The 15,655-nt window shown below is 47.4% G+C and overlaps 1 protein-coding gene across 1 annotated transcript in view; it reads left to right on the top strand.

Moving 5' to 3' along the window:
• Frmd4a (FERM domain containing 4A) overlaps positions 1-15,655 on the top strand; it is a 335,717-nt gene that overhangs the window by 199,993 nt on the left and 120,069 nt on the right. Inside the window, 1 exon segment of the mRNA XM_028895108.2 lies at positions 15,404-15,488. Within this exon segment, the coding sequence (XP_028750941.1) occupies positions 15,404-15,488 (85 nt within the window).

Here is a 15,655-nt window from a genome sequence, read left to right as displayed (position 1 = left end):
CCTGGAATTCCTACTTTGGCTCCTTTGTTCTTTATCAGAAAAGTCTGGAAGGATGGAGAGACTCAAAGGAAAAGGGGAATCACGTATCTCTTGGTCTGTGGTTAGGGGTAAAGGCCATAGTACAATTGCATTCCAAGAGGCTGAAAACTCAGGTATGACTGCTCGGGGCCCATCAGTGTGTGCACTGGTCACAGGCTTGCACGCTTGTGTGTGGAATGGAGGGAGAGAGTCGTACATCTCAAAGTAAACTGAGTCTTGTATTGTGTCACAAGTCCTGGGATCTGTTTTGGAGCCCCTTGATGCTCCCTAAGAAGCCTCTATGGCCGTTGCCTCTGTCCTAAGTGCCACTGGAGTCCCTTGAAATATATAGATTTATCTCAAATTGGGCTGATTGAAATGCCCTCCTAGCAGAAAAGAAGAAAAGATCAAAAGATGTCAGAGGGCTGAGAAGATGGCTCAGTGGATGCAGCGCTTGCAGTTCAAGTATGAGGACCAGAGTTCAAATCCCCAATGTGTGTGTGTGTGTGTGTGTGTGTGTGTGTGTGTGTGTGTGTGTCAGGCATGTCACTTGTCTATAGTACCAGTGTTCAAGAGGCTGAGACACGGAGTCCCTGGGACAAGCTGGCTAGTTGGACTTGCTGAATACTAATGAATTCTGAGATCAGCAAGAGACTGTGCCACGGTGGAGAGCAATCAAGGATGATACTCACTGTCAACCTCTGGCCTCCACACTCTTACGGACACATGAAAATATGCATACGCACATTATACACATACACAAAAAGAAAACTGCAATGTGCACTTAGCTGTTTGAACACATTTTACTCAACAGTTGACGTGAGAACTGCATTTGTGATGTAGTGCTGTGATTTTGTGTGTGTGTGTGTGTGTGTGTGTGTGTGTTTGTGTTTACATGCATGCGTGTGCACATAGAAACCAGAAAACAACCTCCTGTGCCATTCCTCGGGCACTGTTCACCTCTTACTTGAGACACAGTCTCTCAGAGGGCTGGGATTCACAGTGTAGGCCAGGCTGACTAGCTGGCAAGCCCCAAGGAGCCACCTGTCTCTGCCTCCCAGTGTTGAATTACAAAAATGTGACACCATGCCCGGATTTTTAAAAATCTGAGTTCTGGAGTGCAAACTTACATCTTCATGCTTGCAAAGCATGCACTTTCCTATTGAGTCCTCTCCCCAGCCTCGTGGGACACGCTTTTTTTAACTTTATTATTGTTGTTGTCATGTGTATGTGTGTTTGATGTATATGTGTGGACACACACATGCCGCTGCGTCCATGTGGAGGTTGGAGGACAACTTTTTGGAACTGATTCTCTTCTTCCGTTTCTGGGGACCACATTTTAGTCATTAAGCTTGGCAAGTGCTGTTAACAGGCTGAGCCATCTCACCTGCCCCAGTGAAGAGCTTTTACATTCTGCCCTGTCTTCTGAAGACCCCAGGACTGATCACATCTGTTTGCAAATGGATATGGGAGGCCAGAGGAGAGTCAAAATGAAAATGAGCAGCCAAGGCAGGAGCCAGAGCCCCCAGACACAGCAACACTGAGCACCCAGCAGGGGAGCCATGAGGAGCACTCCTGCTAAACACTGGAATCACTCTTTCTAAAACAATCACTCTTGCAAACACTGGAATCACTCTTTCTAAAACAATCACTCTTGCAAACACTGGAATCACTCTTTCTAAAACAATCACTCTTGCAAACACTGGAATCACTCTTTCTAAAACAATCACTCTTGCAAACACTGGAATCACTCTTTCTAAAACAATCACTCTTGCAAACACTGGAATCACTCTTTCTAAAACAATCAGCTGTACTGCAGGGGTAGGAAGGGCTGGATTTGAACCCAGGACCTTGAGCTTGCTAACAACCACACTACACCCTCAGTTTTCAAATGAAAATAGCCACTTTGCCAAGTCTACAAATGGTGTTCCTCTTTAACACGCTCACGGAAGTCACGAGTGGGATGCAGAGGGCTTGCAGCTCATTTCTCCCTGAAGACCCGGGATAGGGCTGCAGGTCTATACTTGGCGGTCCTGACTCCACAAACGCCATCCACCAAGTCTCAAGCAAAGCGCTAAAGGGTCCATTGAACAGGCTGGAGTGTGTGTCTTTACCTCAGCTGGTGGAGTAAATTTCAACTCGTGGTTAATGCCTTTTTGATTTGCTTAACAGCTGCAGGGATATCAGAGCTAATCTCGGCTATTTCCATTACTGATGGGAATGATTTCAGTGCCATATTCTCTCTAATGGTGTCTCAGATGAATGGGAAATAACCTTATAAAACAAAGACTAACAATTCCAGTGAGAGGGGAGGTGGGATTAGGCAAGAGTTGGTTCATTAACCTATAATCGTAGGTGGAAGCATATATACTTGGCCACATGTGGGGTGCCCCCTCCTTGCTACAGCTTTTTTTTTTTTTTTTTTTTTTTGCCATGATTGAGATTTTATTGTTAGTGCTGCAAGTTGGTACAAAGACATTTCAGTGCGTGCACAGTTTATTATTACTGCTTTTATTATCGTGCGTGTGTGTGTGTGTGTGTGTGTGTGTGTGTGTGTGTTTGTGAGTGTGTGTCACAGTGCATGTATGGTCAGAGGACAGAGGACAACTTTGTGACTCACTTCTTTCCTTCCACCTTTAATGGATTCTAGGGATCAATCTCAGGCTGTCATCCTTGTTCGGCATAGTGAACACTTTCCTCAACGAGCAGCTCACCGGCCTGATCTGTGAACAATTGCTAACATATTTACTAGAAATCTGTGTATTGTGATTCATTTTGAAATAATTATTCCAGCAACTTTCCAGCTTCCAATCTGGAGGGAAATCTCCCCAAAGTGGCTCTTCTAATACAAAGGTCTTCAGACATTAATGAGCTGTGTATAAGTCTGACCAACCTGCAGTTTAATACCACACACATATGTGTTCAAATTGTCGGTCTCTCAAGCACCTTAACAGCATTATTAAAAAACCTAACTGCCATAAGGAGACCCAAGAGTTATTTATAAAGGCCTCACAGTTGCAACAACCAAGGAACAGCGTAGAAATAGGATTTAAAGTGTTCAAGATCTATTTAATGCACAACCAGGACTCCAAATTGCCATTTGAGATGCTTTACGTTGTAAGCTATAAAACTGACCCCCAACCTCTAGAATGCTAAAGTCACCCCCAATAAAGCATTATTTTTATTGTACCGAAAAACAACCCCAGTTAGTAAATTATTTCACTAAATTATTTCTAAAAAAAATATTTATGGTGGGGCATGAAGGTGCATGCATTTAATAATCTGCTGGGGAGGCAGAGGCAAGCGAGTCTTTGTGGGTTCGAGACCAGCCTGGTCTACACAAGGTTCTAGGCTAGCCAAGGATACATAGTATGATCAGTCTCAAAAGAAAGAAAGAAAGAAAAAAAAAAGATGTGTATGGTCGAGGAGAGAGCTCGGTCGATAAAGCTTACAGGACCTGAGATTCCCCAGAACTCCCATCAAAATCCTGGACATGGTAGCACACTACAGAGAAAGAGATAGGAGAACCCTTGGAATCCCAGGCCAGCCAGCCAGCCTGCTTGATGATCTCCAGACCAATTTCAAAATGACCAAGGTGGGCAGCTCCTGAGGAATGACACGCAGGTGACCTCTGCCCCGCCCCCAGAGGCATGCATGTGCACCTGCACACCTGTAAACATTCAAACGTACAAACACACCAAATCATTTTACACTTTAAAACTGGGGTGAGGCGAGGGTGCTTCATTCTTTAAGCACCATTTCTTTTCCTGGCTCTTTTTTGTCAACATTATTAAAGCACTGGGCTTGGCTGCATGCCAAGGGCATTTTCCAAGTGCCTGGACAGCCCCCAGTTGTCTGTAGGCCTGAGGACTCAAACCCCGGTAGCAAAGCATTGAGTTTTGAGGTCCCTTAGGTTGTACAACCTTTCCAGGTCACCCCCAAGCTGTTTTCTCTGCCTAAACTCAGTGACGAGGAAGCTGGACACATTCAGTGCACGTTAGCAGCAGAAAGAACTGGACATCAGACTGACCAGAGGCTGCACAGAATCCACTTCCGGTCTGCAGCCGGAAACGATGCTCCTGCCCATGGTACTTTCGGTTGTCCTTAGCAAGCATCTCGGGGAATACTCCTTAGACGAAAATCTCCAGTGTGAGTTTGGTGGTTCACCCCTGTACACCTGGCACTGGGGGGAAGCTAAGGCAGGACGATCGCTTTGAGGTCAAGGCCGTCCCGAGCTGCAGTGTGAGATTATGTCTCAGGAAAATAATTCAGGCTGGTGGGGCTGGCTCAGTGGGGAAACAGCTCGCTGAGCCAGCATGGAGACCTGAATTCCGACCCAGCACCCATGTAAAAGCCTGGTGTGAGGGAGCTCTGGGAAGAGGGGCCAGACACAGGTGGTTCCTGGGGAGTCAGAGCTGAAATGGCAAGTGTCAGGCTCAGTGAGAGACTCTGTCTCAAAAATAAAGTAGAAGTGATTGAGAAAGATACATGGAGGTGACTGCTGGCCTGTGTGAGTGCTCACACCGGTCAATATACACATGCCGGTATGCACACGTGCACCTATGAACCCACATGCGAAAATATTTTCGTCTCCAAACTCCATGTAGGATTAACCCCTCTCTACTCTTATTTGTGTGTGTGTGTGTGTGTGTGTGTATGTTTTGGTCTGTATACACACTGCATTCAGGAAGTGCCCTCAGAGGTCAGTAGGCGGCTTTGGATCCCTTGGAACTGGAGTTACATGTAGTTGTGACCTACCGGCCATGGGTCCTGGGAACCAAAGCTGGGTTCTCTGCAAAAGCAAGTACTCTTAACCACTGAGCCATCCTGTCAGTCCTTCTCTGCTATTCCTGTATGCAGGTCAGACAACAGAACATTCCTTTCTTTCCAGCTCCTAGCCAGTGGATCTTTCTGGAAGGTAGCATGTTTCTATGTTTAGTTTCCTCCTAGACAGCCAGGCCTGAGTGCTTTGTACTCATCGGGTCCAAAAAATATATACTTGACCCATTCCTCCTCTTTTCTCCCCTAATCTCCACGGAGTCTGCGCCATTATTCATCCTCCTGCGTGGACTGTAAGTCCTGAGCTCGCCCGGCTCCTCTTCCTGTCTTTAAGCACACAGATCCTCTATGGCAAAACCTCTCCTCTTTCCCCCCTGGACTCAGGCCCTTGTTTACTGTCCCATCAACTCTTGCATCCATGTCTCCAGGTGGCTGTCATCTTGTACTGGCTGTAGGAGTCCAGCACATTCTGGGATTGAGTTCCCACTTTTTGGCTTGCCCACACAACACCCTAACAAACCAAACCTGGTGGCCATTTATTTTCTCTGAGAGAAAATGCAGATTCTCTTCCCCGAGGTGCACTCCATGTAAGAACACATTTGTCCTTCTGTGCTCTTCTAACCATGTCCCCTTCGCTGGGAGAGGATGCTGTCACTTAGGGTTTGTCAGAGACAACAAAAGCCACATGAGTGCACCCCATTAGCCTACTTCTTCTCTATTGGCTTCATCTTTGTAGATTCCTCTAGCCTCTGCTGTACACACAAACACCACACACACACAAACATGCACATGTACAGTGCAGACACATAAACACACACACACACACACACACACACACACACACACACACACACACACTGGTAAAACACACATACAGATAAACACAGAGAGAGCTAGAGGCATACACCCACAGACACACATACCTAGCCACAAATGCACAAATACATATACATACACATGTATATGCATACATACACATGTATACACACATGTTCATGCATACACGCACATCCCTCTGAAGAAGAGTGACTCTTCATCTTTCCGTATTACAGAAGCCACGAGCGCTTCGGTTCCCCCTCAGAGCTCTTTACCTCACAGCTACCTCACCCTGGCTCTCTCCTCTTCAAGACTACATGTTACCTCCGTACCCGGAGGACGTACTCTCCTGTGGTGTGCCCACCTTTGCTCTCTCTCTACTTTGTTCATAGTAAATGCTCAGCAATATGGGCCCCTGCTTGCTCCCTTCCCCACGTTTCACTGCATTCTCGGTGTGTGGCCATCCATCCCTGCTTCCAGGACACCCCGAGGTCCCTGGAGGACTCTACCTACAGATTCCACAGATGCTCGCTCACTCGCTCTGTGGTGCCGCTCTGACGTGGCACACTGTGGCTCTGGCTGCCACCGACCGCGTCCTGGGTGAGTGTTCAGGTCTGTGGTTTCTGTGAGGTTCTGATCCAAATCTTCCCCCTCTGTGCATGGCTCTGCCCTCATACTTCCATGTTGTGTTTGTGAGGCCTTGCATCTCTGTCTCCTCTCCCCCGCCCCCCTCTCGGCCCCCGCTCTTCCAGCATGTGAGTTCATACTCCCCCTCACTTCGCTGACAGCTCCACCCTCACCAGTCCTGAACCCCCTGTTTCCAGGTCCTTCCTGCTACAGACGTGCACCCAAATGTAGCCCGAACCCATTGATGTCGTTACTTTTCCGCCCTAACACACATGTTGTTCAATGGCAACTCGTTATCCCTGGAACTGACACACACTCGTGGACCTCCCCTGCCTTCCACAAGCCAGATCCCCAAGAGTCAACCAACAGTACCTCCTCTTTCCCACCGGTGCCTTCCTCTCTCCTGGCTACTTTTACTTCTTCTGCATCTCAGACTCACCCCTCACTCACCCAGCACGCTCCATTGGCTGTAGTGCCGGCCTCCGCAAGCCCCTCCCAGACTTTCAATCTCCCACTTAAGCTCTGCTTAGGATCTTGGCCCTCTTCCTTTCTCCGCTGTGTGCTGTTACTGAGCACCTCTCTAGAATGTTCAATGCTAATGGTTCCCCCATTTTCAGTAGTGTGTTCCCTAAGGTCTGTCTACCTCGACCTACCTGCTCGGCTTCACTTCTGCCTTCTCCCCTCTCATTACATATTAATCACTATATGCGACCAAGAGCTCCGCCAGCCATTGTTGACTGCTGAAAGGCAAGTTCTAGCAGCTTGAGATGGAGCCTAATAAGTGGGTCAAGAAAAAAAAATTGAGAGGAAAATGCAGCTATGTACCTAAGGAAGTCTATGCATTTTGTTGGCCTGGGTTTGTGCTTGGAATAACTCCTACAGGGCAGTTCCTTGAATTGTATATTCGGCTAAACGACCCCACTTAGCCACTGTGTCTGTAAGAGAATAAATAGATTAATCGCTTCCAACCTCGAGTTTGATAAACCACAAACTGAAATGAACAATAGGGAAAGCGGGAAGCTATTCTCTAGAAGATGATCCTTTGGCCCCGAGGATGTCTCTTTCCCTGATTGAGACAACAAGGGGCTGCTTCCTGTCCCTCGCAAGAACAATGGTGGCCTGGATCTTAAATGGGGTGCCCAGCTAACCAGAACCTGCCTTAATTCAGCTGGGTCCGCAGTTAAGATTAAAGCCTCTGCAATTCTAAACACCAGAGGTACTTGGCTGTCGAATTCACAGCATATTACTCTCCTTATTATCGCCCCCTTTTGCCACTAAAAGTCAGTGTTCCAAATGTGGCATTTGTGTTCATTACAAAATGAAACCACTGGCCCGTTTAATTAACACTTGCTGTAAATACTCGGTGATTCCCAAGTGCCAAGAGGTGGCTGCGAGAGGCAGGCAGAGGGGCAGGGGCCTGGCAGGGACCTGGCTGATGTCATCTGACTAGACAGTCACTGTGTCGCCTTCAGAAGCCTCCATGAGCTAAAGAAGGGGAGCAACTCCCCAAGGCTGCAGATCCTGATGCCCAATCATCCAATCAATGAACTTGGAGCGCATACCCCCTCTTCAGACTGGGATAAAGTACTCTTGAGTAGCAGGTCCTTTGAGCTACTGTGCGTGTGACAATGGCTCTCGGGGCTTTAGAGACATCTTGGCTTTGACCTCAGCCCGGAAAGCTGTCCCTTTCCGCTCAGAAAGGAGCACTCAGATTTACTCCAGTTAAATGTGGGAGGTAACTTATTTGAAGATACACATTTTGTGGGTTGGAGAGGTAACCGGGGGTAAGGCTGCTGTATAAACTGACGACATGACCATAACCAGGTATGGTTAAGGGGAAGGTTTTTCTTGTGGGTGTGAGGGAGAAAACAGCCAGAGGCATCTGGGAGAGTCCAGCGCAGAGAAAGTAGTAGACAGGACTCGGCCAGCAGACTGGACTTGACCGTGAGGGGGTGGGGGAAGAGTGAGTGATAAAGAGAAGAAGACCAAGAGAGAGCAAAAGAGAGGATGGGGAGGGAGGGGGAGAGAGAGAAGAGAGAGAGAGAGAGAGAGAGAGAGAGAGAGAGAGAGAGAGAGAGAGAGAGAGAGAGAGAGAAGCTGAAATAGCAGGAGTACAAGGAGAAATGAGTAGCTGTGGGGAGGGATGCCCATGAGTTGGAGAAGTATTTTGTGTTGTGTTTTTCCTTTGTGGGGGAGGGCGTGGGAGGAGGACTGAGAAGAGCCAGAATGCCAGCATGGACTCTGAAATGTGTAACAGGTACTTGTGATACTGAGGGAGCCTGGAGGCCTGCTCCCGCTTTGGTATGCTGCTAGGTGCCATAGATAGCCACTTGTCCCTTCTTGAGCCAGTGATAAGGGAATGGCTCCTTTGACAGAGGGGAAACAGCTTCACAACTCCTCAGTTTTGTCTGACCACCAGAATTTGAGGAAATGGAGTTTCCTTTGGACCTGACAGCTGCCAAGCCTGAAGCTGTGAATTCTGTCTCTGAAACCCACGTGATGGAAGAAGAGAAACAACTCCATCCAGTTTTCCTCGACCTCCACACACACATTGTGGCACACGTGTGCATTTGTACACAGGTGTTTATTTTGTTATTCAAGCCAACAGCGTGTTGACAGCCTGTAAGGCAAATTCTAATTGGTCTTAATCATAAAAACCTGGAGTCAGATATTAGGGTGAAAGTTGAAAAATCAGAGAAGCAGAGCAGCCAGCCACTAGAAAGAATTCTTCCCTCTAGGAAATCTCAGACTGACAGGGAGCCTGGGCTCCTGTCTCTTCCCACCTTATATTCCTCTCTCTGCCCAGCCATATCACTTCCTGTCTCCACCTCCCTAGTGGTGGCATCAAAGGTGTGTGCCACCACTGCCTGGCTCTGTTTCTCTTTTAGACTGGATCAATCTTGTGTACCCCAGAGTGGCCTTGAACTCACAGAGATCCATCTGCTGGGATTAAAGGTGTACACCGCCACTGCCTGACCTCTATGACTAATTAGTATCTCTGCTCTTCAGGCAAACTTTGTTAGATCACAAACAAAGTATCACCACAATAGCCCCCAAGAGAAGGGATGGTGCCACTTGGGGCTGTGTAGGCAGGGGCATCTGGGAAGGTCAGGGGGCAAAAGGGGAGGAGGGGGAAATGGGCAATATCCTCTATTATGGTTTCTAGGAAATGCAACTGATAAAATAGGTAAGCAGGCTTGGGCCTAGCTAATTTGAATGATTCTGATTCTGATGGGCTTTCAAACCTAGGGACTTTTCCATGTCATCTAGAATATGTCTCTGGGCAGAAGAGTAGGAGACCATGAGAGGAGAGACAGGGGTGGCACATGAGAGCCGATAGAGGGGGAAGCATGGCTTTGGGCCTGTTAGTCACATATGAGACTTAGAGTCCATTGCCATGCATCACTTACGATCGCTTACTTACTATGAATTGGCTGACTTTGGAGTCGGCAAGCCCAGGCGTTCATGCCTTGTAAAGATGCGGTTAACACAGAACAGACTTGGGCTTGCCTCACAGAGCCGTGCAGTGGAGAATCCGTCTTTCATTTCCCTGGGATCCCTTAGGAACCCAGCATGCTCTTTGTAACCGTCCGGGGGACAGTCCCTTCCTTGCACGTGCAGTCAAGGAAAAGCAATAGTGCCACCTACTGCCACAGAGGACCCCAAGCAGGGGGGGAAAGGACAATCTCAACTTTCCATGCCAACCATCAACTGCCCCCATCTCCCCAGAAGTCTCCTCGACCTGGTGCCTGCCCAGGGTGTGAATGGAGATGTCTCAGGTCTATTTTTATCCAAGCATTTCACTTTTAGATGCTTCCTAGCACAGATAGAAAGTTCAGGATGAATTAAATGTCCAAGATTCTGAACGAAAACATGACAGGCCCAGAGCTTCCAGGATTTTCCAGGCTGTTGTCTTGGTGATAAAGGTTAACAGGAAACTGCTTTCCAATTTCTGTCAAGAGGAGGATTTTTCCCCCTCCATCCCAGAATATGCTTGTTATTTCTACAACCTCCTCGGCCTCTCCTGCCGGAGAGTCGAGATCTGTGAAAATGGATGCCGACGCCAGAGACGGCCACGCCGCTGCCTCGTTTATTTCTCCTTTACTATAGCACTGAATTTCATAAAATATCCCTCTGGAGGAAACGGGGGCTGAGGGTGGGGGACACGGAGAGCATCTTCACACTTTAGTTGAGGTCTAAGGCAAATGGGATGAAGACACGGGACTTAGAAAATAGTTATCTCAGACCCTCTGGATTTACACTCAAAATTACTGTGGCAGTAAGCTCTGTCAGACTCTGGCGGTCACGGGTAATTTTTTGGTATGAAGACTCAAGATTATCAGCAGCCTAGCTTTAACTGCTTTCCATGTGAACAGTAAGAGATGGGAAGTAGCATGATGCCGGGTTGTGTGGGGTGTGAGACGGACCCCACGCCTAAAATGTCATGACACTCGGATGGCATTTGTTATCTCTTTGTCCTTACACTTACACTGTGATGTGGCTTAATCCCCAGCCCCTCCCCAACACACAAACATGCTGCATCATGTGTTTGGACATGGAGCTCCAGCTGGTGCTGCTGTGTTGGGGTGTGGGAGGACCTTTGGGACATGGGGCTTACCTAGCCAAAGCAGGTTGCTGGGGGTGAACTCTGCAGGGTACATTCACCCCCAGTTCCAGCCTGAGCTCTCGGCTTCCTAATCCAGCCAGCAAAACATGAAAAAAACTATTCGGGAAGCGCCCTCAGCTTCCCTGCCATGCTGGACCAGTGTCTCCAGACATTGACTCCGAAAGAGTACTTCCTCCCTGACCTCGTTTCTGTGAGGCATTCCTTCATAGTGAATACAGCTACAACTAATATAAGTACCCCTTAGGAACTCTAATACAGTTGCCCTTTAGGAACTCGAACACAGCTACCCCTTAGGAACTGACTGAGAGGGGATGAAGTAGAGAAAAGCCGAGCATCAAAGTTAGCAGTTGTACCAGGTGCTGTCTTGTTCCCGAGGCACAGGCACGAAGATAACAGTGATACGCCCTAGCCCTCCTCCAGGGGGTGGCAGCCTAATGAGAAGCCATCCTGGCAGTTAGTCAGAAATGACAGGGCTATGTGAGGTGTGCTAAGCAGTGTCCCCGGAGAGGGCTTTGGGGGCGGGGCTTGGCTGTGGAAATGGTCACTCTAGGGCCCTTTCAAGCTGAGGGACGATTGAGAGGGTCCTTTGAGGGACGGAGGTGGCTCTCTGTAGAACGGCTTGTCAGGGAAGCAGGTCGATCTGAAAGGCCACATGTACACGTTGTCAAGTGATTTCTCAGCCCTCGTAACTTCTGGGAGTGGAGTCTCAGGTCCACAAAGCCAGGCCTTGCCACACTGCCACTGTGTCTCACTGTTAAAACAGAGAACAGCTAAAGTCACTGTCTAGTTTGTACTCTAAGTACCAGAAAAGCAACAGAGCCCTCCTAAGGCTAACAGTGACCTTTCCACTATGAAACAACTTTGAGTCTAAAGGTGTAGAATCGGAAATAGCTTAGTGCTCAAAGCATTTCCTGTCTTTATCACATGTATTCTCCTTTTCCCCTGGTTTTCCCTCTTCCCTTCTTCCCACTTCCTGTTATTCCGATGCCCCTTGCCAAAGACTCTGTAAATGATGGAGATTGAGGGAACCCCCTCCCATAGGTGTCCTCTGACTTCCGAATGTGCACCATGTCAGGTGTGCATGCACAAGCACACATACACATCACACGTCATTTTTAACTAGAAAATAATAAGCTCAAAGACATGGCTCAGTGGGCCATCTGCTGCCAAGAATGATGACCTGAGTTCAATCCCCAGGACCTACACAGTAGGAGAAAATTGACTACGTAAGTACTCTGAGCTCCACGTGCATGCATGTGAACACACACACACACACACACACACACACACACACACGTACACACACACACACGTACACATGCACACGCACGTGTGTGAGCCTGCACACGATTAACGGATGAATACCTAGACTTTAAAAGTAATTTAACACGCTTTCCTTCAAGAGGTAGAATCCCACTGTGTTTCAAGTTTCCATTGCTCAAGTACTGACAGTTGTGCACCTTCAGCCTTCCCGAGACCATCGCACAACTACTACATGGAGGCCCCGTGATCGAAGCCACCTGCTCCCAAAGCAGCAGACAGGTGTTTCGGGGACAGGGCAGCTAGAGATCAACCAATGCCCTCTCACCGGCTTTGCAAGTGAGGACCATTTTTTAATCCTTTGGAGTTTTGTAAGTTTGATTTTGTAACAGACTGCTAGTGTCTGTTCATGGAGGGGACCTGCCCATCTCTGAGTGACACCATGGCAGGCTCTTCACACATTTGAAAAATGGTAGAAGATACCATTCACTTAGTATATGAACAAGAGGGCTGTGAGCCTGGCCTGCCTAGCCTGGCTTTGTCAGTTGTAAGGAGGGTTTTTTGCTGTTTTGTCTCTTGAGACGACAAGATTTTGTGTATCCTAGACTGGCCTCGAACTCTTTCTACGTAGCTAAGGATGGCTGTGATCCCATTCCTTCTGCTTGGACCTCCCACAACTGGGGTTACAGGTGTGTACACTAAATCCCGTTTTGACTTGTTCCTGCTGCTGTTGCTGCTGGTGGTGGTGATGATGATGATGATGATGATGTGCCACAGTGGAGAAGGCAGTGGCAGCAGGTGGTGGATGTTTTAGTTTAAATTCATTCCCAGTATCTAAACATAAAAGACTTCTTACGTGGAGATCCATTGAGTCCCACTCTGCTCCTTCTCCTCCTCTTCCTCCCCCTCCTCCTCTTCCTCCCCTCCTCCTCTTCTTTTAATTTATCCTTCTCTCATAGTTTACATCCCGACCACAGTTTCCCCTCTCTCCACTCCTCTCAGTCCCCTCTCCTCCTCTTCTTTTACAGTTGGAAAAAGAGACTCTGAGTACAGTCGGGTGCCATGTCCTAAGTCACACGGAGCTGAGGTCACATCCCTGGTCCCTGACTTCCTCCCCAGAATCCTTATCAGAGTGTGTCACGGTGCTGAGTGGCCACAGCACTTGCTGCTTCCTCTGCCCACCTCACCCTCCGCACCCTCCTGCCCGTTCATGTCCTGAAATCCCGCCAGCACCCTCCTCGTCTAGTCTGGATCTTACTCCAACAGCCTGACTTCATTTCCTCATCCAAAATCGCTCCATCCTTAGTGCACTGGTCCTTAGGCTGAATGGGCACATTATCTGATTAAAGAATTTAATAAACTCCGAACTGATGTGCAAAGGCATGTTTAATGTAAATTTAAATACTGTCCACATGTTTCATCTTGAGAGAAATCCATATGCTCCCTCCGATAGGAATTCAATTCTCATTTGGCTTAATACGAGTGAATGTCACAGCCTTCAGAACACTTATCCCAGCCCGGGAGTGTGCTGAGAGGCAGTCACACTTCATCACCCTCAGGGAAGCGTGTAGGAAGTGGTTGTGAGGGCCACGTGACCACCACCTGCTGCTCCATTGAACAGAACAAAGTCTCTTCTAAAAATCTAGCTCAACAATGATTAGGATTTAAAAAAAAAAAAAAGTAACATGAAAAAAATAGCAGAATGAAGAATTGGAAATTGGGTGAGGGAGAAGAAAGTAGATGGTCAGCTAAGAGTCAGAGAGTCATAGTTAATCCAGGTCTGTGATAGCCACACTCAAGGTGTCTGTGGAGACTTGGCTCCAGAGAGCTTGGAGAGAGGAGTAGGGATATACCTGAGAGCCTTCTGGATGTTTCCTTTACAGCTGGAGCACTCTGTCTGGCCCAGCTCTGGGGCTGTGTTTTTATCCATCCTCATTTTCATATGACTGTGGGTAATTCTTTTTTTGCCACTTTGAGTTTGGGTATATTTTCATGGAAACTTTGTGCAGGTTTTCCATGTGCCATTGTTGGAAAACCAAAGAACATGAAACCCCGAAACGTATAGCACTTGTACTTGTTTGTTAGTACTTGTTAGGTTCACACACACACACACACACACACACACACACACACACACACACACACTTTTTTTCTCTTGGGTGTGTATTTTAAAGGGTTTTGCTTCGGGTTTTAAATCAGTGCCGAGGGCTGGTGAAACAGTTCTGAAGAGCTTTCCACCTGTACAGGCAGGAGGAGCCGAGTTTGAGCCCCAGAACCCACATAAAGCCAGGCATGCTTGCACATGCTTACAAGCCCATCACTGGGGTTGGAGGGGCAGAAAGAGACCCTTGGGCTCACTGTCTAGCTACCATAGCCTGTTTGGTGAGCTCCAGGCCAGAGAAAGGCCATGTTTGTTTGTTTTTAAATGTGGACAGTTCCTAAGAAACTGTACTCATTTGTCCTTTGACCCCCATATGCTTGTAGACATGTGAATACATACACTGCACATATATATGTAGGAATACACACATACACTACAATCAATGCCAAAAAAGGCATTATAGTTTGTAAACTCAATTATGTCCTGTATCTTATTATCATAATAGCTTAATAGTTAGAACTGCTTTGTCCTTAGAGGTAAGACTGTTGTTACAGTACCCAAGCTCCTGTATGTGTCATAAGACTATATATTTCCAGATTTATTTGTGTGTGTGTGTGTGTGTGTATGTGTGTGTGTGTGTGTGCACCTCCATGAGTTTATGTGTGCACCGCATATATTCAGGTGCCCACAGAGGCCAGAGGGTATTAGGAGGCAATTGTGAGTCATCTGATTTGGGTGCTGGGAACTGAACCCAAGACCCCTCGCAAGAAGAGTAAACACTCCTAGCTGGTGAGCTGTCTCTCCAATCCCAATTCTAAATCTTTAACTAAGTTGACTTTGCCATATAGAAAAACAGAAATCTTCGAATCTTAGAGTCACGTATGTCAATATCTCATTAGGCTTATGATTTGCATTTTCCGAGGGCTTGGTGATACCTGGAATGTATTCTCATATGCTTATTGGCCTTGAAGGTATGTTGAGAAAAATGCCTACACAATGGGCATAAAACATGGTGTGCCCTCAGAGAAGGCAGCAGAGAAAAGACCGATGGTCCCTTTGTCTTTTCTTTCAGCACAGGAACTGCAATCCTCCTCTGAAGCTCAACGCAGTGGTTGATTTTCACTCCCCCCACCCTCCCCCACCCCCGTGCCTCACGCATGGTTTTTCTCTTGCAGATTCTATATAGAAAGCATCTCCTACCTGAAGGACAATGCTACCATAGAGCTCTTCTTCCTGAATGCCAAGTCCTGCATCTACAAGGTAGGAATGTGCTCTTCCCGTTCAGTTTCCTAACATAATCAAAAACATCAAAATGTTGCCCACAAGGTAGTTTTATTGATTAGGAAAAGTCATTTATAAATTAATTGCTATAAATGAATGAGAAACTGCATGTAAGGGAAGCCACCAGCTAAACAGCATGGCTTCTT

Source organism: Peromyscus leucopus, chromosome 5, assembly GCF_004664715.2.
Source record: "Peromyscus leucopus breed LL Stock chromosome 5, UCI_PerLeu_2.1, whole genome shotgun sequence".
NCBI lineage: Eukaryota > Metazoa > Chordata > Mammalia > Rodentia > Cricetidae > Peromyscus > Peromyscus leucopus.
This window is presented reverse-complemented; position numbering and strand designations above follow the sequence as displayed.